The sequence below is a fragment of the Vipera ursinii genome, assembly GCF_947247035.1.
Source record: "Vipera ursinii genome assembly, chromosome: 2".
Taxonomy (NCBI): Eukaryota; Metazoa; Chordata; class Lepidosauria; order Squamata; family Viperidae; genus Vipera; species Vipera ursinii.
In genome coordinates, this window is record NC_139513.1 from 85,508,798 (window position 1) to 85,534,212 (window position 25,415).

The following is a 25,415-nucleotide window of genomic DNA, read 5'->3' on the forward strand; positions in this document are numbered from 1 at the left end:
CTTACCCGGCCATCTCTCAGGGTCCCAATAATTGGGCCCTTCATCGAGACTGGGGATAGGAAAGAAGGCGGGACGCACCCAGGAGAGGGGGGCACCCCTGAGGGCGAGCAAGTCCGTATCGGAATATCGGTACATCCAGTCCGAGCAAATCCAGAGAGGGCAGACCAATGATTAAAAAATCCAACAGGAGGTTCGAAGGTAAGGAGTGGAACATTTGGGCCATCCACCAACCTACTGCCACTTGGTTGGATGCTCCCAGGGGCAGACCACAACCCGTCCTCTCACAACGGGGCGCGAGTCTGCTCCCGGGGATGGTCCAAAATGCACACCCTGGGTGGGGCAGAGCCCATAGAGCTCCCACCTCTATGGGACTGCCGATGTAAAACAAGCCACTCTCCCACTGTGGCTTGTGCCCAGGTCCGTCCCAGTCCAAAGGGGAAAAAAGGAGGCAGATGGAGAATTAATAAATAAATTAATAAATAAGTAAGTTGGTAGTCCGCTATGTCGCCGCCGTTGCCACAGCCATCGTCGTTGCCGGTAAAACAGGCCAGCGGGCCTCGAAGACGCCGCCATCACCATCACCGTCGCCGCCATCACCTCAAGCAGCCGGAACCAAACGAGTCGCAGTCGCCATGGTCGTCCTCTCCACCGCCCAGAGCAGCCCGAGGACGCCAACACCATAATTGCCTCCGTCACCGGCAGCGGCTCGAAACCAGCACAGGGGGCAGCCTTGTAGCAAGCGGCCATCTTCTCCGCCGCCAAACGGCTCGAAGACGCCGCAGCCGCCAAAGAAACAACACAGGCAGGTCCAGTAACAGAATGTCTCCGCCGCCGCTGCCGCCGTCGCTGCCGCCAGAATGGTCTGCAGGCATCTCGCACAGGCTCTCCTCCACTCTCCCGGAAGCGCCGATCAGCTGGGGCTCCGAGGACGCCAAGAACTCCGAGGACGCCGAGAACACTGCCGAAAACGGCCGAAAACCGTCCAAGACAGCAGCGCCGACCCAACGGCCCATGGCGGCCCAAAACAGCTGGAAACACCCCCGCCGCCGACTGCAGCCTCCTAGGAGAGGCCCGGAGACACCAGGGCAGCAGGAACCGGCAGGCTGAAGAAGCCGAGCCCAGCAACACCGCGGAAGACGAACAGGCGATGGAAAAGGCAACACGCAAATGGAACAGGCAAATAGCAAAACTACCTCCTTATTTGCCTCATAAATTCAGCTTCATGGATTTAACAATCCACATCCCCTACCTAGCGGGCCAAAAAGACCCCTGAGGGGCTCCCAAGGGACGCCCAACAACCGGAGCTCACGGAGCTCAGCCCGACACGTCCGCCATCTTCAAAAGCCTAGCTAATTGACTAATGTGGTAGTCTTATTAGGGTAGGATAAAAAGGTAAAGGTTCCCCCACACATGCGTGCTAGTCGTTTCTGACTCTAGGTGCCAGTGCTCATCTCCGTTTCAAAGCCAAAGAGCCAGCGCTTGTCTGAGGACGTCTCTGTGGTCATGTGGCCGGCATGACTAGACAGCAAAGGTGCACGGAACGCTGTTACCTTCCAACCGTAGTGGTCCCTATTTTTCTACTTGCATTTTTACGTGCTTTCAAACTGCTAGGTTGGCAGAAGCTGGGACGAGTAACAGGCACTCACTCTGTTACACGGCACTCGGGATTCAACCCACCAAACTGCCAACCTTCTGATCAACAAGCTCAGCGTCCTAACCCACTAAGCCACCGCGTCCCTCTAGGGTAGGATACTGGGGGTCAAAATAACATGAGATGTGATGTTCATATAAGAGTGCCTTTGGTTATCATAAACATATTCATGAGATGTTTTTTAGGAGAAACAATGTACGAGACAGCAGAAGAAATTTGAAATGTGATGCATGGAAGTGCTGTGGAATAACAGTTATTGTGATGAGTCATCCCCAAAGAAAACTGTTTTGAAAGCACATACTTCTATACCCATTTTGAGATTTTTTTTCACAGCTTATGTCAAGTTAGAGATCTCTTATTTTTAAATTACCTTCCTTTAAAAGTAATATCACTCAGAGCACAACATACAGTGTTATGTAACTGAAATTGGCTGCACTTGAGATGCTGAAGTTTATCCAGAGACCATCAGTGAAGCCATGTCTCAGCTGGGATTCTTAACCTTTTTTAAAAAAAATAGTAATAATATTCAGGCACAAAATCTACTTAATAACACTATTATTAGAGAGCCAGTAACTATCTAGACCATGGGTGTCAAACTCGCCGCGTCACATGATGTGTTGCGACGTATCGTGACTCTTTTTGCATTGGCAGCAATGGGTGGGTGTGGCTTCGGTAAGATGAAACTAGCCCACGGGCCAGCAGTTTGACACCCCTGTCCTAGACTTGGATAGTCAAAAACGTTCCATTTTCTTTTATGATGAGCAGTGTTTTGCAAGCATTGACCAATCTATTTGTTGGATTTATTATCCTTGGCAGATTAAAAAACAAATGCTTCAGGAGACATTTGACCATACACGGAGCACCTTCCAGTAACCTCTTCAAACAAATACGTCTTCTCCTAAGATCAAGCTGGATTGCAATCTCCTGGAAAGACATAGTTTGCTTAAGAAGATGTTGACATGACATGAACATTTATATCCCACCTTTTATCCCGAAACAGAAGGGTGCTTATATGGGGATTTCCTCATTTTACAATAACCTTTGGAGCTACTTGGGGCTGAGAGAAATGTGCTGTTTGAAAGTCACCAACAGTTTCCTTAGCTGAGGATGGACCTGATCCTGGATCCCTTGGCTGTAATCCAGTGCTATACCACACTGCCACACACATTAAGTTCATGTAGAATGTCCTTATTTATAATAAGGAAGCAAACAGGAAAATCATTTTGTGAACCCAAGATATTAGAAACTACATGAAGAAAGTGGATGGCCCAGAGTAATTTTTGTTTCTGAATATGGAATTGGGAGAACTTTAAACAATATTTTATATCAGAGAAGATGGAGTGAAAATCATATTTTATGACATGGTGGAAGAATTTCATTGTGACTCAAGGTTTAAGAGGATTAAAAGACAATGACACAAGACTATTCCCTCTTCTTAAGGTGGGCATTAGAAATTTTAAAGAAAACCAAAGTCATATTAAACCTGTGTTCCTCTTCATAAATTGTAAAAAGATCTATAAACGGTTCTGCATTAGCGTTCATGTTAAAAATACCAATACAATTTTTTAAATCTTCTGAGAAGATTGCGCTCTGTGGGGCAACTAATTTTCAACACAACAGATTTACATGGGAGCTATAGTTATGGTACTACAGGGTTATCTTCATCAGGTCAGGTGCACTGCTTTTTCTGGGTTAAAATTCAAAACAGCAATAATCCATAAATGCCACTTCTACTGCTCTGAATTTTGTCAGGCTCATTAAGGTCTTCATTCACTGAAGCTTAAAACATTCCCTGAAAATTTTGGGCAGGCACTAGAATTACCTGATAATTACTTACAATCATCAACATTTTATTTGCTAGGACATTAAATCTTGACCTTTAGTTTCACAGCAGTTGTTTGAAACAATTTAGATTGCAGGAAAATAAAACCTTGTGTGAAGTCAAACAGCTGAAATAAATGCCAAACTCACACGGGTAACTTCCAGGAAGGGGGGGGGGGAGGCTTCATTTTCCTCATCAGCTTTTCATTTCTCCTGGTGCTGCTTTTCCAAAATTGTTTCTCTTCAGCTATGTGAGGTTTATAATCCTAGAATCCTAATTACTCCAGCTACAGGGCATACTGATTGGAAATTCTGTGAGTTGTAATCCAGTGGGAATTAGGTTGGCAAAAGTTGCCTTAAATACGGCCTTGAGTCCATTTATTAATGGACTCATCGCAGTATTCAAATGGCAAGTGACAGTTTCTGGAACTTAATAGAATTTACTCACCCAGAAAATGGAGCAGTCATGCCAATGTATGCACAGACCTTAGTAGCCAAGCAAGAATTTGATGTTTTGAAAACTGTGATGCCGCTTAAGTTCTTGCTCCTATGCACTGGATCACTGATACTCTGTGACACCCCAGCAATCTACTGTTTTCACCTGGGCTTATCATCTAAGAAAAAGTACTAGAACATAATGACTCAAAAGTATAGCAGAATATGGGAGAATCAGAGTAACCTTTTTGGATGTAGAGAAGGCCAAGGAATCATTTGCTATTGGGTTGCATTTGAAAAACATTGGAATTATCATGCAACACACAGATCCCTTCTTGGGTGTAGAACTGAGGAATAGGCAAGATTTGTATATGCGGCAGTTTCTTAAATTTAGTAGTTTGTAGATGTGTGGGATGTGGTGGCTCAGTGGGTTAAGACACTGAGCTTGTCGATCAGAAGGTCGGCAGTTTGGCGGGTCGAATCCTGAGTGCCGCGTAGCAGAGTGAGCGACTGTTACTCATCCCAGCTTCTGCCAACCTAGCAGTTCGAAAGCACGTAAAAATGCAAGTAGAAAAATAGGGACCACTACGGTGGGAAGGTAGCAGTGTTCAATGCGCCTTTGGCATCTAGTCTTGTCGGCCACATGACCACGGAGACGTCCTCGGACAAGCGCTGGCTCTTCGGCTTTGAAACGGAGATGAGCACCGGCCCCTAGAGTCGGAAACAACTAGCACGCATGTGCGGGGGAACCTTTACCTTTACTTTTACCTAGATGTGTGGACTTCAACTCTCAAAAATTCTCCAGCCAGCATGGAAATTCTGGGAGTTGAGATCCAAACTACCAAGGTGTCACAATCCATTTCTGAAATCAATGAAGTGTTTTCAAACCAGAACTCCTGCGATAATACCTCTAGATCCCACAGAGAATAGAGCTCTGCAATTTCTCCTTGGCAAACTGCACTTGCAATTTTTTTGCAGTTCCCTGCACTCTACTCTGGTCCATTCTCTGAAAAGGCATTGAGCTCCTGGAGACATCAATGTGTTCAATGCTGATGCACACAGGGAGGAAACCTGTCTTGAATCAATGTATGTACAGCTACATGAATGAAGGTTTTCTTTCTGCAGATGCCTGCAAGATGCATGGATTTTTGCAGATATTGATATTACAGATATTGTTGTCAATGTACAAACAAATATATGCCTGAATTTAGGTTACAATCGAGCCAGGAATTTTGGTCACGAGTTAAGCTGAGTTACTACATGACTGGATTTTACAACTTTTTTACAAGAGTTGTTAAGAAAGCCACTGGCTCAGTGGGTTAGGACGCTGAGCTTGTTGATCAGAAGGTCGGCAGTTTGGTGGGTCGAATCCCAAGTGCCGCGTAACAGAGTGAGCGCCTGTTACTCGTCCCAGCTTCTGCCAACCTAGCAGTTCGAAAGCACGTAAAAATGCAAGTAGAAAAATAGGGACCACTACGGTGGGAAGGTAACAGCGTTCCGTGCGCCTTTGGCGTCTAGTCATGCCAGCCACATGACCACGGAGACGTCCTCGGACAAGCGCTGGCTCTTTGGCTTTGAAACGGAGATGAGCACCGGCCCCTAGAGTCAGAAACGACTAGCATGCATGTGCGGGGGAACCTTTACCTTTACCTTTTTAAGTCAGAATCAAGGTTATCTGATGGGTGGTGTTTTTTTGCCAGAAAGAGGCAAAAAACAATGCAAAACGGGACATGTGACTGTGAGCACTGCGACTGGGCATAAATGCAAGTCAGTTGCCAAGTGCCTGAAATACAATCACATGACTGCAGAGACAGTGCAGCAGTCATAACTTTGAGAATGAGTCATAGGTTAGTTTTTTGGAGTGCTCTGTAACTTTGACAATTGAGACTACCTGTTAATCATCATAATCAATGTTTTTACAAGTATTCTTCAACTTATGACTAAGACTGAACCCAAAATTTCTGTTGCTAAGCAAGACAGTTATTAAGTGAGTCTTGCCCCATTTTACAATCTTTTTTGGCCACTGCAGTTGTTAACTGTTTAAATGAATCATGCAGTTGTTATCTGGCTTTCCCAATTGATTTCACTTGTCAGAAGTTGGGAAGTTTACAAATGGTCATCAACTGTGGGAGAGTGCAACTGTCATAAGTACATGCCAGTTGCCAAGCATCCCAATTTTTATCACATGTCCATAGGGATGCTACAACAGTTGTTAAGTGTGAAAAACAGTCATGTCACTTTTTTCAATGCTGTTGTAACTTCAGACTGTCACTAAATGAATAGTTATAAGTTGAGAACTACCTCTACAGGAACTCAGTTCCATTTTTTTAAAAAAAATGTTAACTGTGCAGTTGAGATACCCATTAGGAGATTATTACTCATTACATACAATGACAAAAAAATGAATTCAAATTTTGAGAGAAATTACTGCAGCTGTGACACAGAAGAAAGAACAAGTATTAGCATAAGAATTCTGTGTCTGATTACAATTAAAGCAATAAAAAGTACAATTGGCTAACAGATGGGAAGTAATATAGGGTAATAATAAGAAAACATAAAGAGATTTATCCTTGCTTCATTTTGCAAGCGCTGGTAATAAAACAAATATTTTACCAAGAGTTTCTTTACAATTTTCATGGGAATCACAAATCACTGAAATAAAATTAACTGACATGTACAGATACTGAAAACTCAGCTCTGTTTACACATATCAAGGCATGAAGCCCCAGCCTTATATTGTGGTAGAAAGGGCATGCACAGACTAGAATTTCCATTTGCTGGTCCCATTTATTTTGAAGACGCAAATATTGCAAAAACTGTTCAGAAAGAGCCTATAGACACGTATAGCCAATAGGAGTAATGCTGACCTTGTGTTTCCACAATTATTCTATCAACATTTTCACCTTCTCAGTTACTAACATGCTAAATACAAAATGGGAGAAGAAAATGAATTAATATATGGTTTTATACTGATTACTAGATCCAAAACTAAGCTGAAGAAACAATATCATTGATTCTGGATTTAAAAAAGGAATTAAATCCTATAGTAAATAATCAGAAGGCTTTCTGAAATATCTGACATCCAGCCTGTTCAGCAAAGTTCTGCTCAGCTTGTGAAACATATGGTCTGAGTGCATAACAAAAGCTCTGGATTTATCAAGCCAGTCTCAACTTTGTTTATGTGATCATGGACTAACTGGCTCTGAAGATCAGAGAGATAGTTAAGGAAGAGTAGAAATTCATTTTTCATTCTATTTTCTTTGTGGTTTGCTGGTGGGATTGCAAAAATACCTGCAACTTCTTTGGCAATTATGATTTCTATGACAGTAATCAAAACTGATATGCCTTTCATAGTACTGTATAGCTATGCAGCTTTTTGAGCCTGAAATTGGTACTGTATTGCCCAATAATGCAGAGTAAAAGAATAAAGTTTGGGATAAGAAAGCTGTTGACAAACGTCTGAAATAAATACTTTAAATAATCTTACAACAAGGAGTAACTGGGGCAGAAAATAATTTACCAGCTCAGAAACTAATTTCTTAGATTTATTAAGTCTTATCCTAAACATACAAAAAAATGCTTGTATGTGACAGAAGAAGGGTAGGAGGTTGGTAAATAAGAGAAAGGAATTGTAAACGGATGAGCCAATTTAATATGGGATAACAACATTTTTGTCATAAGTATGTTCACCAAATGTGTTAATTAGTTCTCCAAATTAAGGTTTATTTGAATCTGCTCAGATAGCTTAGCAATTTTTAAAATGATCATTGTGCAGACTACTTGCTCATTTAGGTCTTTATTTTTTGTTTCTAACCAAGAGAAAATAGCTCCACTATTAAAGTCAGGGGAGTCTGGTGTTACAACTCAGCCTCCCAACCTTCTGGAAGGTTACAGAAGGCGAGTGCAATATTATTACTTCAATACAAAGAGTAGATTCACTAATATTTACAAGGGATGAGGAGGTGGGGACTCAAAGCAGGTAGCAAGGGGATTGTGGTATTGCAATATAAAATAACTGCTTTTGCACATGTTTCCGTGTCACACATGGGTACAAAGAGGCAGAGCCTCAATCGTGCTTCAACCATCAACTTGCCTGTTTTGATTCTCCCCTGTAGACACTTCTGGGTGAATTGGTTTTTAGGGGGCATGTATTAGATGTTTTCAGAGTGGGAGTAAAAACAGCAGGGAATTAAACTTTTGCTTGCCAAGCAAAAAGTTTTACCTCTTAGGTATGGCTCATTTCCCAAACTGGAGTTCACACAGAGACTTACAGTGTGATATATGTTCTGGAATTAATCTTTTAGACAACCGCTGACACTCAAAGATAGGGAGAAAGTAGTTTATAGAGGCATTCTATGTTGCTTTAGCTTGCACATTTTATTTTTAAATATGTATTTTTATGCAGTCCAAATTATTATTGTAAGGAATTGTGTACAATGAAAAGCTTTGTAAACAGGACGATTATACATATTACTTATTGAATAATTAATCCAATGAAAATACAGGAGATAATCCAAAATTCCACTTGTAAAGTAACATACCAGTGCATGAATTGCATATTACTAAGAAAGTGATTTTCTTTTGTTCAATCAATACCTAAGGCATGAATAATTTTGTTGTTTTTAAATAATCTACTGGGCAATCTGTAGATAGGAAATTCCTTAGTTGCTTGGCTATTTGTTGCATGCCTAACTGCAACCCTAATACAACTAAACAGATACACAGTGTACACTAATATTGAATTTTATATTCACTGTACAATTCCATACATTTTTATTTATGTATCATATTTGTAAAACTGCCCAAGTCCATAACAACTCTGGCTGGTGTACAATATTAAAAACAAATTTAAAACCATAATGTAAAAATAACGTAGACTATGTATCGTATCACCCATTAGGGACCTCAGGTTTATCTGTTTCCTGCTTCCATGATTGATAGTATCAAAATCCACTGAAAGAACAGGGATTATCAGGACAGTAACAATCATTCCATCCTGGCTTTGCAAGAGGTCATCCATAAACTATCAACCACAATGCTATCTCTGTACTGTATTGTAACCTGAAATGAGACTGAAACAGGCCTGAATAATCTGTTTCCTTCAGAATGTATAGTCCAGCTGTCTTCTTAACAATCCTCCCAAGAAAAGGAAGGTTAGAGTTGTCCAGAACTATTGGATCCAGTAGCAACCTCTTAAGGAAGAGGCATACCACTAGTGAACCTGGCCATCCTTCTGAAAAACTGATATGACTGCATGGAACCTGAAGGCAAGACAAGAAGTAATAGATGGAAACTAATCAAGGAAAGAACCTAGAACTAAAGATAAATTTCCTGACAGAACAATTAATCAGTGGAACGACTTGTCTCCAGAAGTTGGGGGTGCTCCAACATTGGGGTTTTTAAAAGAAGAGACTGGACAACCATTTGTCTGAAATGGTTTACGGTTTCCTGCTTGAGTAGGAGGTTGGACTAGAAGACTTCCAAGGTCCCTTCCAACTCTGTTATTTTGTTATTCTGAGCCAATTACACACCACCTGAAAGAACTTCACAAACCAAGAAGGCAATGATAAAACAAACAGGCAGTCAGGTTAACGGTCCTGAGGATCATGTCCACTTCCTGGGAGTTTCACATTCAAAATATATCGCAGGTAACCACATAAGACTTCCATCACCTCAAATCTATTTGCTCAATCACAGTCCAATTCTAAGGGAATCTGAATTATTTTATCTACCAGGTGCCTAGAATATTCAAGCCAAGGGCTTTGCCACAGACCCAATCCAAGTGACAACTAAGATCTCTCTTGATCTACCTACAAGATGCATAAGAAATCTCAATTTTCTTATGGAACCCATTATGGTTCATTTGTTGATTGGGGCCTAATAGGTCCTAACCCCCTGAATGGACAGGGGGAATGCCGGTAAAGCAGTACACTTATTAGAGAGTGATTGGACAATGGCAAATGACTGTTGGCTATGTTCTCCACTGCCAGTTTATATTCATATTTCCAAGATTTTTCATCTCCAACAACAATGTATATGGTCAATATGAATGCAGTACAGTATCATACCTATAAATCAGAAAGAAAATGAAATGTAGCACAAGACCAAGTTAAAGATTCATATAACTTGGACATTCAGCCAACTCTTCTTTCTTTTCATCGTTATTATTCTTGTGGTATCAAATCTAGTAGCTTTGCAAACCCTAAAAAAAGAAAACCTTCCAATTTAATGTTTTCACTAGAAACACTGAAAATAGTGTGAAACACTGACTTCGCTCAGTGATCTGGTATTCAAGTAGTTCAAGGCAAAAAGTTACAGACATATACTGTAAGTTTAAATTTCTCATGGCACTTTCAAGGATGAACCATCATGCACATTTTCATTATTATATGATGTTACCTTGGTGGTGTAAGTGTGTCCATCAGAACCACAAACAGAGCTGGCATGTGTCAGAGGGCACCGCTTGCATTTTACTAAATTAGATGATCCAGCCCAATGCCTCTGGGGCAGATTTCCTTTCTTTTGCCGAAGGCTGTGAAAGATATGCAGAAGAGACATTAGAAACTGAAAATGACTCTTTGAGGTATCAGGCTCTAAATAATTGAAAGCAATCTACATTTTATGTAGGGTAATATCCATTTCAAATCCTGACTTCTCGAAGTACATTTGAAAAAGAATTAAAGAGTAACCGGGTAGTTATTGTTAATGAAGCCACCTCCATGTTATTAATGATGTTCCTGAATGTGACAAGATCACACTATATTCTGTTTAGTATTGTTGGGCTGACTTATTGATACATGGAGCAAAGTTAAGGATTTAATTGGTTGAATATGTCAAAATCTAGATCAAAGTCAATTTGATCTCTAACTTTGCTTATTACCATTTCAACAAAAGAGGGAATTAGAAAAGTTTAGGGTTCTAGATAGCTCTCAATCCAGGTACTAAAAAAAACACTTGTGATGAAATGATTGTTAACCCTTAAATGGCAGTTAATCAATCGTTACATTAAAATGAAGTCACCAGTGTTACTGGTTCAATTTCAAATTCAATCAATCAATTAATCAGACAGTAAAACAAACCATTATTTTATAATGAAAAATCAATCTTTATAAAAGCATTTAAATAAAAAATAATGGGTTAATAATACACCATATAAGATTTGGATTTTACAAACATGTAAGGGCAAAAGAGCAAAATTTTGCAAATCCCTGTTACCTAGTCCTAGGGACACTGATATAACTCATATATCCGTAAAAGCGTTTTTGGCCTACTTGAATATATAATAATAAATGTTTGTATTATATAATTGCAAAGCCCTGTATAGAGTACAAGGTCTACTATTTCAATTTCCACTCATCTGCAACAACACATTAATCTTCATCTAAAATGGCGGACGTGCGGGCGGCCGTGTGAGGTTGAGCTCTGCAGGTCCGTGAAGATAGGCGTCCGAGGAGCCCCTCAGGGCTTTTTCTTCTATGCCCTGGGTTGGGGGAAGTGTGGCAGCGATGAACTCTGCAGTTGGTTAGGTTTTTTGTTATCAGCTTGACCGGCGTTTTGCTGGGTTGCCGGTTTGCTACCTGCTCAGCTGGTTGTCGGGGAGTCTCCGGCTATGTCGGGCGGTCTTGGCTTCTTCGGCGGCGTTTTGGAGTTCCCGGCGGCTGGCGGCGGCGGTGTTGCGGCGGCGGTGATGGAGCTGTTTGCGAGCTGCTTTGGCCTGCCTTCTCTGTCGCTTCTTTTTCGATCTGCCTGCCTCTGCTTTTTGCCTGCTTCTTGCCCAACGCTTGTGGTTATCCTGATGGCGACGACGACGACGGCGGCGGCGGCGTTGTTCCCAGGCCGTTTTCGGGCTACTTTAACATCGATTGTTGTGGTCTGGCCTGCTTTTATCGGACCGTTTGTCCTGCTGCCGCCTGGGCCTGGGCCTTTTTGGCCCGTTTTTCATCGGCGGTGGCGGTGGCTCTCCCCGGATTGTCTGCGGCTTTGGTGGCGTTCCGGTGGCTACGGTGATGGCGGTGGCGGTGGCGGTGTCCACAGCGGCCCAGCGGCAGCGGTTTCGAGGACTCAGCGATGGCGTTATGGCCGGTTCGCCGGTCCCCCGGTTGGTTCTGCATGTTCCAGATGGGTTGGCACCCCCATTGTTCCTGATAGCCCTGAAGGTTCCTGGGCTAGCTGGTGGATCCCGGTGGAGCCCAGTGAAGCCTTGTGGACCTGGGTCATTTCGAAGGACTCTGGAAGACCGGCGCCCCCCAACACACTTGTTGTGATCTGGCTGGTGTCTCGGGATTTTGAGGGGGCTCCGGGGAATTTAATGGACCTGGGGGAGTCAATCTTTGTTGACCACAGCCTGGAAGGCCCTAATAATTATGGAACTGAGGGCCCATGGAGTGGTGGTCAGTTACAACCTCTGGAAATAACGGGACAATGGGGGACTTGGCCGTTAGCAGAATTGACTATGATGGCTTGTTACTTCTGCTCTTACAATCGACTGCGTACTGCCCTTTATACCCCAAAGGATAGAGAACGCTGGGTATTAGCCATTGTGAGAGGATGGCCGAATTTACATCTCCTGCCCCTAGAGGTGAGAGCTCTATGGGGCAGGCCATGCCCAGTGGGGTTGCTCCAGACTTCCATCCCCCCCCCGAGAATTGGCTCTGTAACCGTAGTGAGAGGACGGTGGTGGGCCTGCCCGGGGGGCTTATCCAGCTGAGTGGCAGCGGCTGGACGGAGGCCTGGGACTCCCTCTCCGAATAGATCCTCCTCATGGACTATCATCTATGGACTGCCTACGATTCGGACTGCTATTTATGCCTTCCTTTAAATATTCGTCCACGGACTTATGCGCCCTCAGGGGTGCTCCCCCCTCCTGGGTGCGACCCGCCTTGCCAGCCGATTATAACCTCGAGGAAGGGCCCATTTATTGGGACCCTGAGAGTTGGCTGGGCACGGGTAGGGGCCTTCGTCGTAGACCTAATAAGAGGCCCCTGATCATTTTTCTTTCAAAATTTTTTAGGGGGTTAGGGAAGCGGGAGGGTTCTTTTGGTTGTTTGGATAAGGGGGGCTATCCAACTACCGCTGTTTTGGCTAGGGCCGATGGAGATCGCTGGGGGGAGGAGCGGGGGTCGGTCACCTCCGGGGCTCCAGGGCTGGTCGTGGGGCTACCTATTCCCACGACATCAGGGAATGGCAGCAGATGGAGGAGCAGAGGGCCGTATCGATTTCAGGGAAGGCCTCTCCGCTACTTACAAGCGGTGAGGCACTCCGACCCTCTGGCTCTACCCCAAGGTCCCGGGAGTGAGGGTGTGCAGCCCCCTGAGCTCCGGCTGGTGTATTTGAACGCCAGGTCCGTCGCTAATAAGGCTCCTCTCGTTCGTGATCTGGTCGAGGGTGAGCAGGCGGACCTGGCTTGCATCACGGAGACTTGGTTGGGCCCAGAGGGCGGGATTCCTCTGGTTGATCTTTGCCCACCAGGTTTCCGGGTGCTGCACCGGCCTCGGGCTCAGGGTAGGGGTGGGGGTGTGGCTGTTGTTATGAGGGAGACCTTGTGTCCGCGGGAGGCCACTGTTCCTCAGATAGTCGGGTGTGAGTCTCTCTTTTTGAGATGCGGCCCTGGTGCGCAGTTGGGCTTGCTGCTGGTGTACCTTTCGCCTAGTCATGCAGCAGCAGCCCTGCCTGAGCTGCTCGATGTCCTCTCTGCGCTGGTGGTTGAGTTCCCGAAACTTATAGTTTTGGGGGATTTCAACCTACCATCGCTGGGAGGATCATCTGAGTTGGCCCGGGAGTTCATGGCTTCCATGACGGCCATGGACCTGACGCAGGTAATTTCGGGACCGACTCATGAGGGAGGCCACACCCTTGACCTAGTTTTTTTATCTGGACAGTGGTTAGATGATCTTGGTGGGGGCTCTCCAATTATTATGCCCCTGTCATGGACCGATCATCATCTCCTGCGGCTGGTCTTCCGTTTTGCCACCCCCCGCCGTGGGTGTTTGGAACCAATTAAATGGTACCGCCCCAGACGCTTAATGGATCCCCAGAGGTTCCAGACAGCTCTGGGGTCCCCACCTGCCTCCCTTGCTCACAGCTCGGCAGATGCCTTAGTGGAAGCCTGGGAAAGGACGGCCACTGAGGCTCTTGATCGAGTTGTACCCCTGCGGCCCCTGACCCGGTGCAGATCCCGTCGAGCTCCATGGTTCTCTGCGGAGCTTCGGGAGATGAAGCGTCGGAGACGGGGCCTAGAGAGCGGTTGGAGGTCCAGCCGATCCGAATCCGACCGATTGCGACTAAGAGCCTACATTAGGTCTTATCTCGCTGCGATAAGGGAGGCGAGGTCTAACCACTTCGCCACCCTTATCGCGTCCGCAGATAATCGCCCGGCCGCCCTGTTTAGGGTGACTCGCTCCCTCCTAAATCAGGAGGTGAGGGAGGATCCCTTGCAGGGCCGTGCCGAGGAGTTTAACCAACATCTGTCGGACAAAATCGCTCGGATTCGGACCGGTTTGGACTCTGACTGGGCAGAGTCTGACGATCAGGACACGGGTGGTCTTGTCGATATCATCTGGGAGGAGTTTGATTCTGTGACTCCGGAGGAAGTGGACAGGATCATGGGGAGGCTGAGCACCACCACATGTTTATTGGACCCGTGCCCTTCCTGGCTGGTTTATGCAGCCCGGGAGAGGACACGCAGCTGGTTCCAGGCAGTTATATCGGCTTCTTTGAGTGAGGGTATCTTCCCCGCCGTCTTGAAGGAGGCGGTGGTGAGGCCTCTCCTCAAGAAGCCTGCCCTGGACCCTGCTGTATTGAATAACTTTCGTCCTGTCTCCAACCTTCGCTTTCTTGCGAAGGTTGTTGAGAGTGTGGTGGCGCATCAGCTCCCTCTGGTCCTGGATGAAGCGGATTATCTAGACCCGTACCAATCGGGTTTCAGGCCCGGGCACAGCACGGAGACGGCATTGGTCGCGCTGGTGAATGATCTCTGGAGGGCTCGGGACAGGGGGCATTCCTCTGTCCTAGTCCTATTAGACCTCTCGGCGGCTTTCGATACCATCGACCATGGTATCTTGCTGCGGCGTCTCAGGGGATTGGGAGTGGGAGGCACGGTTTTACGGTGGTTCTCCTCCTATCTCTTGGGACGTTCGCAGTCGGTGTTGGCAGGGGGACAGAGGTCGACCGCGAGGTCTCTCATTTGTGGAGTTCCTCAGGGGTCGGTCCTCTCGCCTCTCCTGTTCAACATCTATATGAAGCCGCTGGGTGAGATCATTCGTGGCTTTGGAGTTGGGTATCATCAGTACGCTGATGATACCCAACTTTTCTTTTCGACCCCAAACCACCCCAGTGATGCCCTCGACGTGATGTCCCGTTGCCTGGAGGCGGTTCGGGTCTGGATGGGGAGGAACAGACTCCAGCTCAACCCCGACAAGACTGAGTGGCTTTGCATATCTTCATCCCGGGTTTATTCGGATATTCCATCTCTAACTATGGGGGGTGAATTATTACCCCCCGTAGATAGGGCTCGCAACTTGGGGGTCCTCCTAGATTCACGGCTCACCTTGGAAGATCATATAGGAGCCGTGACTAGGGGGGCCTTTGCACAGGTTCGCCTGGTGCGTCAGTTGCGGCCCTATCTTAGCCGGGATGATCTGTGCACGGTCACTCATGCGCTCGTGTCCTCTCGTCTGGACTACTGCAACGCTCTCTACATGGGGCTGCCCTTGAGGACCACTCGGAAGCTCCAACTGGTACTGAATGCAGCCGCGAGAGTGGTGTTGGGAGTCTCCCGATACTCCCACGTTACACCTCTGCTCCGTGAGCTGCATTGGTTGCCAGTTGTCTTCCGGGTGAGATTCAAGGTACTGGTAACGGTATTCAAAACACTCCATGGCATGGGGCCGGAGTACCTTAGGGAACATCTGCTGCCGGCATCAAGCTCCCTGCGCCCTGTGCGTTCCCACAGAGAGGGCCTCCTCAGGGTGCCACCGATCAGAGAATGTCGATTGGTGGCCCCCAGGGGGAGATCCTTCTCTGTGGGCGCTCCGGAGCTGTGGAATCAGCTACCGGTAGAGCTCCGGATGGCACCCGATCTTCGCTCCTTTCGCCGCGATCTCAAGACATTTTTATTTGTACAAGCCGGCCTAGCCTGAGGGGGAGTGTTGGGGTTGTTTTATTTTTTGTTTTTTAATTGTTCTGGGGGTTTTTAGCGTTGTATTATATTGTTTTTAACTAGGGCAATTGTTTAATCTGTTTTTAATGTTTGTATTGGTTATTTTATTCTGCCCTGTGAACCGCCCTGAGTCCTCAGGGAGAAGGGCGGTATATAAATGTTATTAAATTAAATTAAATTAAATTAAATTTAATTTAATTGGGTTTTAGTTTAACTTCAGGGACTGTAATTTAATTAATAGTTTTAACTGATTTTAATTTTGTATGCTATGTATTTTAATTTTCCCTGTAAACCGCCCTGAGTCCTACGGGAATAGGGCGGTATATAAATTTAAATAATAAATAAATAAATAAATAAATAAATAAATAAATAAATAAATAAATTAATAAATTAATAAATTAATAAATTAATAAATAATAAATTTGTTTATGGGATATTATGTTTTACCTTGATCTACTCTGTGCCTTGGTAAAGGCATGTAATAAGTAATAATTTAATCATTTGCTCATATATTTAATTTATAGAATTACAGTTTCTGTTTCTGAGGGTGACTGATACCATTTTTTAGACTGGAAGATTAAGTAATATATAGGGGTGCAATTGCTTGGTGGTTAAAGATGCTGAACTTTTTAGCTGGGAGTCCAGTTCAAGATCTCTACACACAGAGGGAGGTTTTCTAAAGCAAAATCATGATCAGTGACTGAAATAATCAAAAATTCTATTTTTTTAATTCAGTTCAGCCCAAGCTTTCCTCTACTCCACAGTGATAAATAGCACTGTTAGAAGCTTGCATCCATATATGAAACGATTTCACAGTATCATAAACTGCAGAAAGCAATGCCTGCAATTAGAGCCATTCGTAGATGATAGCAGGAATCTTTTTTCTTCATAAACCATTATTAATGAATATGTAAGTAACTTTGTGGGGTGGATCTTGTCAGGAATGAAAAATCAGAATCGTGTGTTAAATTCCATTCAAACTGGTTTATTGTTCAAGTCATAAATAAGAATCTAGTTAACTAACAGCACTAAATTGATGCTAGATAAGAGTTAACAGAATTCAAGGGGGTTGGACTTGGATCGTTTGTGGGAACGTAACAACTCCAGGCTGATTCCTGTCTTGACTCCAGCCCCCAGTCTCTGCCCCTTTTCTTCAGGTCTAAAGTCAAGGAGCTTAGGGTGACTCTGTGTTATTTTAAAACATTTTAGAATATATCATCACACTAGAAAACACTGCTAAAGGATGTTTTTAAAAATATAAAAAACCCATATTCTATTTGCAAGTTCATAAGTAGCTTTTCTGCTGGAGTCATTAAGAGAAGTGTTTACAACCCATTTGTGCAGCCCATACACAGTTCCAAAATCTAACTTGAACATTCGGTTTTTACTCCAATCACAATATCTTTCTTTTTTTCTTTACAGTAAATGATAGCTCCTATGGTTGCAGGAATAGAATAAGTAGCATTCGCAAAATATAATTGGATGGTTAAAAAGTTGTACTCTCCAAATACTAGCAGAACATTCTAGTTTTATGATGGGGTTATTTTTTGGAGTGCTAGCGGTGGCTGGGAGAGTGTGGAAAAGGCAAACCGCCAAATTCACCTTGCAGTATGCAAAAATGTTCCTAATCCCTGATTGCTTTCTTCATGTGGTAGCCTGGAAAGAAAAAGACTTATAGGTAGATCTTTGATAAACTAGAATATGACCACATGTAGGGAGAGTATCTGTTTCCAAACATGATTTAAAACTAGGAAAAAATGCAATAGGTAGCCTCATATTAAAGAGATTAAAATTGAGTGCTTCTATACCCTGAAATCTAGCTGTGAAGGAATCTGGTCCTCTACCTATATTGTCAACATGAGGATTGATTGACTCTTACTATGCACCATCCATCTCTTTCCCAACCTCACAATGGTTGTCATTACTTATATTTTCTGGTACTCATTCTCCACTCTTTCCTTTAATCCATCATTTTTTATGTTAATGTGTCTCTGTGAACAAACAAGAATAATCAAAGATGGATATTGTCATAGCATATCCTAGCTGAACCCATAAGGAAATGCAGGCAAGTTGCAGTCTGGCTGCAGGAAAACGGAAAACAGGATGAGCAGCATGCTGCTGGAGGATAATTTGCACAGCAGAGGCTAATTATTCTTTGTGTGCTTGACTAGATAATCAAAAAATATGTTTTATTAAAAACATTTTTTTAAAAAAATAATTGAAGTAAACCAAATGTTCTAGCATCATGGACTACATTCCCCATATTGTAGGTGTTTTAATCCAAATAACATCAGATGCAGAAATATAGCAAAAACCAGCTACAGTTGCCAAACTAGCATGTCCCCTGAGTCTCTTGACCAGAAATGTTTCATAGCCTTCTAGTAGAAATCATCTAATCTGAAATTAAATATTAAGATTAAGCAGTTTTATGTTTCAACGTAACCAAGCCTGCAGTGCTTGTGGCAGAAGATCAGCTCTTGATTCCCAAGAAGCTTCAGGCTTAAAATAATAACCCATAAAGCATTGACTCAGTTTAAACTTTTCACAGAGCTTTCTTCAATGTATTGTACTTTTTCCAGCTGTTAAAACATGTTCTTGAGAAGCCATCTCAGTTCATTAATGAGAGACTTTTATCAAGGAAAAATATTGCAAATCTTTTAATTAAAAATGGCATTAATACCCTTTTCAACAAAACTTTCAGAAATGTAACAGCTGATTTAATGCTGCCTGTATTATAAATGTTTTGTCTTTTTAGCTTGACAAAAATGTGTGCTCATTTTGCCTTTATCTATGGCTTGCTCAGTTATAGCAATGTAAGTGCTTTGAGTCAAAGTATGACCTGTCAAAGTCTGAAACCCAGGGAGAGAAAATATATTTTTATTCTTATTATCTTACTTCTGCCTGTCTCTGAATTTTATCACCTTTGCAGCATTCACCTTATCTTCCTGGTTTAAATTTTAGACTACATTTTTAGATGCCCAATGCAGGTTCCTACTGCATGTTTTAACAAAAAGTCACCATTCAACTTATAGTTGCTCTTGAAAATAAATGGGGGCATCATTAGGAACATAATGCCTTGAAATGTTCAAATCTCTAATACTATAGCTCCAAGAAAGTAGAGAATGCACTGAGATATGCTATACAAGAATCATCCGATTACAAAAGGGAATCTGTTTTTATATCTTCAGTTCCTTAATGAATCCAGAAATTCTGCAATGATGTCTTTTCTAACCATGTTTCCATTGTCCTACTATTTGCCACTATGAGTACAGTCTAATTATATTAAAATTAGATGGGTGGTGGTGATGGATATGGCTCAAGAATAAAACTGACAATACCAACAACATTAAGAAGCAAAAGACGCTCTAATTGCTGAACATCAAGCCCTGTTCTGAACTTAAAACATTTCAAGTACATCAGCATAACTTGTTTCGAATTCTGAAAAACTGTTTCATATTGATAATGTTTCACATACCTCTACTGAAAATTAGAAGTCTGTAACAGACCTAATAAAAAGATTATATAAATTTGCAACCAATCTAAGGTTATCAGAGTTACCCAAATCAGACCTGGATACTTATCTCTGAAGGGGTGTCTTATGAAGAATTATGAGAGAGAGAAATGTTTTCTCGTTTTTAGGAAATTTTGAATTTGAACAAGCAATGAGACTTCCACTTTAAATTTTATTTATTTTATTTATTTTAATTCCATTTATATCCCGCCCTTCTCCGAAGACTCAGGGCGGCTTACAAGCTTAGCAGTAGCCTTCATTGTATGTATATGCCTGCTTATTAGGGCTTTCACACACACCCCAAGCGGCATTATTACAAAGTCAGCTTATTGCCCCCAACAATCTGGGTCCTCATTTTACCTACCTCGGAAGGATGGAAGGCTGAGTCAACCTTGAGCCTGGTGGGACTCGAACCTGCACTAATTGCAGGCAGCTGGTGTTACTTAAGGAGGCATTAGCCCACTGCTCCACCAAGGCTGCATGATATATTCCTTATTTAGAACTATGTTGACTTTTGACATTCTTTTCAAGTATCTCTAGCATTAAATTGATGCCTATTATTAATTATTATAGCACAAGTAAAAGTACTGCTCCAAGTTCTTCTAACTTCCAAATCTCTATTCCTGATGACTCACTAGCTTACTTTTCATACATGACTTATATGTTTGCCTAAGACTGTTGTCTTTATACTGTGCATAGATACTTTCACTTGTTTTCCTTTTATTTATATTCCAACTAATTTGGTATGTTATGGAGCTAAGCTATAATATGTTTTTGATTAGGGTTAGTACATTGAGTGAACCCAGACAGTGTGGTTTATATATTATTGTTTATATATGAATCCAAGCAAGAGTAGCTAATACAACAGATCATGGTTAACAGTGGTTTAGAGTGATGTATGAGTTCAGCCACAATCTATGCAATTTACTGTCCATAGCTTCAACATTCTATTACATCTCATAAAAGTCTTATAAAAAGACTTTTAACAAATGAGCAAAACACTATTTGAGCCTAACTGAAATGATTTTGATTATTTCTACCGGTGATTTAATTAATCCTACACAGTCTCCCCATATGTTATAATTTATAATTTAGTCTCCATCCTGATTATAGGTCAGCAATTAATGTTAATAGATGAACTTTAATCTAATAACATTTTCTCTCCCATGGCTTTCTTGTCATTTTGAAATACAATTGTAGGAGTCATCTGGAACCATTTGAGCAGTTCACTAAATTTGAAGATCTTTCTCAAGAAGTAAGAGTGAATAAAGAAAAAGGATGGTGGTTGAACTGCCTTTCTAAAGCTGTTAGAAAAAAGACTTAAGAATATAGAAGCACCGATGTTAACAACAGAATAACCCAGGATCTTGTAGCTTGGGTTAGGTAATATAATTTTTATTAAAGAGGATTTGTAGGGACTCCCTAACAGGAGCTAAGAATTTTGCTCTGAATTGCAAGTAAACATCCCAAGGAAGAGGCTGCCATGAGATAAAGGTGGAAAGTCGTGTAAGTTCTTAAGGAAGAGCATTTGTAACAAGGCAATATTTTGCTGGGCATATTGTATACAGTTGATTCACTAACTCCATAGCCTAAAGACAGGGCTTTTCAACCTTTGCACCCATTGTACCACTTTTAGGATAAGGCAACATCTGGGTACCACCAGTCGCCTAGCAAGGTGTCAAAAACTTGATGACCCCCCCAAAAAAGGGAAAAAAGTATAGGTAGTCCTCAACTTACAACAGTTCGCTTAATGACTGTTCGAAGGTACAATGGCATTGAAAAAAAGTGCCCCCCCAAGCCACAGACAAGCAAGACACCTGCCTGCCCACTCGGCCATGCTTTTCCTCCTGTCCGAGGTTTTCATTGTTGAGAATTTCTGTTCAGGATTGGGAGCGGGGGTGGGGGGTGTTTAGTTTTTATTCCCCCCCATCTGCTGGGTGGTTGCAGCAGGTTTTGGTCACTTCACATGACCCTGGGACACTGTGACTGCCATAAATATGAATCAGTTGCCAAGCACCTGAATGTCAATCAGAAGAACCTGGAGATGTTGTGACATTCCAGCTGATCGACACTTCTTTTGGGCTCAGAAGTGCCAGGATCAGTGCCGAGCTCCAGCTGGAGCCTGGCACTGATCCTGGCGCTTCCGCTAAGCCCTGACAGCCCGAAGCGCTGATCCTGGCACTTCCGCCGAGCCCTGACAGCCCTGCAGCTCCAGCCATCTCTTGCTCAGGCTTGTGTGGTGCTGCCACCAGTTCAGCTCATTGCCCTCCCCTGCTACCCGTACCACTGGTTGAAAAGCCCTGGCCTAAAGAAATCAGACTTATTCTTCTCTTATAAAGGGACTTGAGGCATATTGACTCAAAATGCAACAGATGTGAAAACAAAACTGGCACAGAGCTATTTAAGCACTTATTTGACCAAAAATAGTCCGAAAGACATTATTTAGGTAGAAAAACCCAAAGTCATTTCTTTTTCTGCTTTATTTTCTGCTTGAACTCCTGACTTATAAAGCTGTTTTTCTTCCAGATTTTGCTGAATTTCAGAATCAAAGCAATTCGGTTTGGAACTGTCCATGGTCCTACTTTTCTTTGAATTCTTCGTGTTTACATGGATAAATGAGACTTTTTGTTGCTATTTTCCCAAAGCCCATTAGGAAATATACCAGGAAGGTGATTCCTAAAACTGCTGCATTATTCAGATCATGAGTGCAAATGACAATCATGTCATATGTTTGCCTTATAAAGTGAGCTGGATTTCAGTATCATGCCACACATTTTTTCATGTTTTCATTAGTCATAAACAAATATATTTATTTTAGCTTCATGTGGTTTAGTACACCTAAATTTGGAAGGATCCATAATTTGCAGGCCAAATACTATATACTGTAGATTGCTTGAAATTTGGCCAATAAATGGCTATTTACAAAGCTAGCTGTACTTTTAAATATTAACAATCATTTTTAAAGGAAATATATTTTTAATTTGCTTTTCAGTTAATGAAAGTTTTTATGTTATTTATTATCACATAAACAATGCAAAATCACAGATTCTAGTTCTTTATCTGCTGTTGGTCTTCATATGGACTGAATTTTTCCCAAGGACCTAAGATGTTATAATGTATTGGCATGCTATACTGTATGTGTGGATCCAAGTAGTGTGGCCTTTTGTAATTAAAAAATGGACATTTTGTCAGTGCATAGCTTTTTTAAGTGCTGTCCAAGGTTTTTTGGTATGGCATCCAATGTGCCATAATCTTTCAACTTCAATTTTCAGATCTTGACTCTTTGTAGTCTTTCTCATTTATATATTTATTTACAATTTATGCATTTATAGTTTATTATTATTCTTTCATGTTGAAATTCTGAGTGGTTCACAATGGGTAAATAAAATGGTCCTGAGACAAGGTCCTCGAGAACAATAAAAAAGCTTCTCAAAAATATAATGGCAGTTGATTTAGAAAAGGTCAATTTTAACAGAAATAAACAATGCTGGCCAGATGTAGGTGCACATGCTCAGAACATGTCTATATAAGTAATCTGCACAAGGCATTAAACAATTATTTCCCACAACACATCATTTAATCCATCTTCATTTTAAGACAGAAGACGTAAGTACAAGATGTAGAGGAACATGTTAAACTTCCTGCTATTTTTCTGTGGTGAACATGTATGCATGAGAAAGAAAGACACAGAGGCAAGATCTGTTTACAATATATAAATTAATTCTGTTTATCTTGAAGGTTGCCTACTGACTTTAGTACAAGGGTGGAAACTTTCTTGGGGCTGAAAGAAGATATCCGGAAAGTCATAGGATTCATCAATGAAATTTCCTGATAAGATTTCAGGCCATGGAAGAGAGCTTTGCTTCTCATTTACATTTTTTTTGAGGAGAGGAAGTATAAAATAAAATACTTTTGTTTATAACAATATTTATTTTGTTCTATTTTATAAAAATGTATTTTTACAACAAATTTCAGGTAGAGAATTGGGGGCTGTATATGAGCTGTTAGTTATTATCCTGGATTAGTGTATCTTGGATTTTGTATACAATGCTTGTTGAAAGTGATGCTATCTCTTAGAAGAGCCTTTAGAGAAACATAGAGTCATACAAATATGAATTTCATTCCAATAGTAAGTTCAGTTGTAAATCCAGTTTTAGTGGACATATTTGGTCTGAAGTAGCCTCATTGCATTCATCAGATTGAATTCCAGGTAAATCTGTAGTTAATCTGGGTCATCTTCATGCTGAATGTTGAGTTTCTGTGGAATAGTCTGACTGGAGAAATGGGAATAGGAAAAAACAGGAAACAAGCCCTCTCAAATACACAGACTCCTTATGAAGACATAGCCAAGAGGAGAGGAATGATGGCAGTTTGAAACCAATCCTCTGTGAAGAGGTCAAACACCAGCTTACTCATGAGAATGCTTCATTCTCTTTAGCCACTTGCAAGAGAACCTTAACAGACTCAGCCAATGAATATGTTGACAGCTGCTAACAAGGCTATTGAGAAACAAAAAGGAATGAGTAAATGAGTTCTTTATAGAACAGCTAATAGAGAAAAGAAAGGAAGCTAGATATTAGCTTGCTGCAGGAAGAACTCCTCTAGACTGGATGTGACAAGGCAAATACTGTGATTAGTGTCAGAGTAGAGAAATTCTAGTCTGCCTGACTTTGATGGTAAAAATTCTCCCAGATTGCTGGTGGAGAATCTGCCAAACTCTTCTTAAGTCATAAAGCTTCCTAGTTGGAATCAGAAAATTAAGTTTGCTTTCTACAAAGGAGCTACCGAATTTTTCTACAAAACTGAAGAATCTATTTTTTCCCCCTTTTCATTCTTCTTGTTCCTCTTTGATTCTCTGCTCATAGAGCAGGGGTGTCAAACTGCCGGCCCATGGGCCGGACGCGTCACGACAAAATCGCACCCACCCCATTGCCAGCAATGGGAAAAAAGCTCCGATACGTTGCGCAACGTCACATGACGTCGCGAGTTTGACATGTCTGTCATAGAGGAAAACACTAAAAAGTTACCGAAACCTTGACTGTTGAACTTAAAGGACAGGATCAAATAAAAAAACATTTTCAATGTTATTCCTCTTTGTATGGCTTTGTAAGAACACTTGCACTTACAAGCTGATCTGTCATCTCTAGACAGGGAAAAGAGGCACCGGGCACTCTGGCAGAAGGAACAAAGAAAAGGTAGTGCTTCTATAATGATAGTACATGTTTTAACACCTACATCACCAGAAATTATTTTTGTTAATCTTTTGCTACAAACTGTCTATAAGGCAGTTACTGTATGTAATTGATTTATTTCTTTTTTGCATCTTGCTGCAAAGAGGGAATGCTGGTGGTTAATATAGTTGGGGACATTTACAAGCCTAAACTCATGAAATACAATAATAACAAACTAGTATTCTATCTATAATCGCCTATCTATCTATCTATCTATCTATCTATCTATCTATCTATCTATCTATCATCTATCTATCTATCTATCTATCTATCTATCTATCTGTCTATCTATCTAATTTATATTGATGCATACTGAATTTTTTTCACATTATCCCATAGAAAAAGAGAATATGTAATCAGTAGAATAAAATTAATTTAGGAAGTCTCTGGAGGAAGTTGTTACTGACAAAAGTCTGCTTCAGCCTGCAAAGGAAATTGTTTCCCATCTTAACTAATTTATTTCAACTGAAGTCATATAGAGTTCAGTTCCTTATCAACTGGAAAGTTAGTGGAGTATTTTAGTCACATGAAAAAACAAATGTTCACTAAGGTACTTATTTTAGTATTTTTTTTTCTTTTGAGATTCATTAGAATTGGATCACAATGATC

At 42.0% G+C, this 25,415-nt stretch overlaps 1 protein-coding gene across 2 annotated transcripts in view; it reads right to left on the reverse strand.

Moving 5' to 3' along the window:
* SPOCK1 (SPARC (osteonectin), cwcv and kazal like domains proteoglycan 1) overlaps positions 1-25,415 on the reverse strand; it is a gene marked incomplete at its 3' end in the record, with an annotated part of 518,730 nt that overhangs the window by 183,011 nt on the left and 310,304 nt on the right. For both annotated transcript variants that reach the window (XM_083351745.1, XM_083351744.1), the window contains one exon: positions 10,307-10,439. In XM_083351745.1, the coding sequence (XP_083207871.1) occupies positions 10,307-10,439 (133 nt within the window). The remainder of the gene's footprint in view (positions 1-10,306; positions 10,440-25,415) is intronic.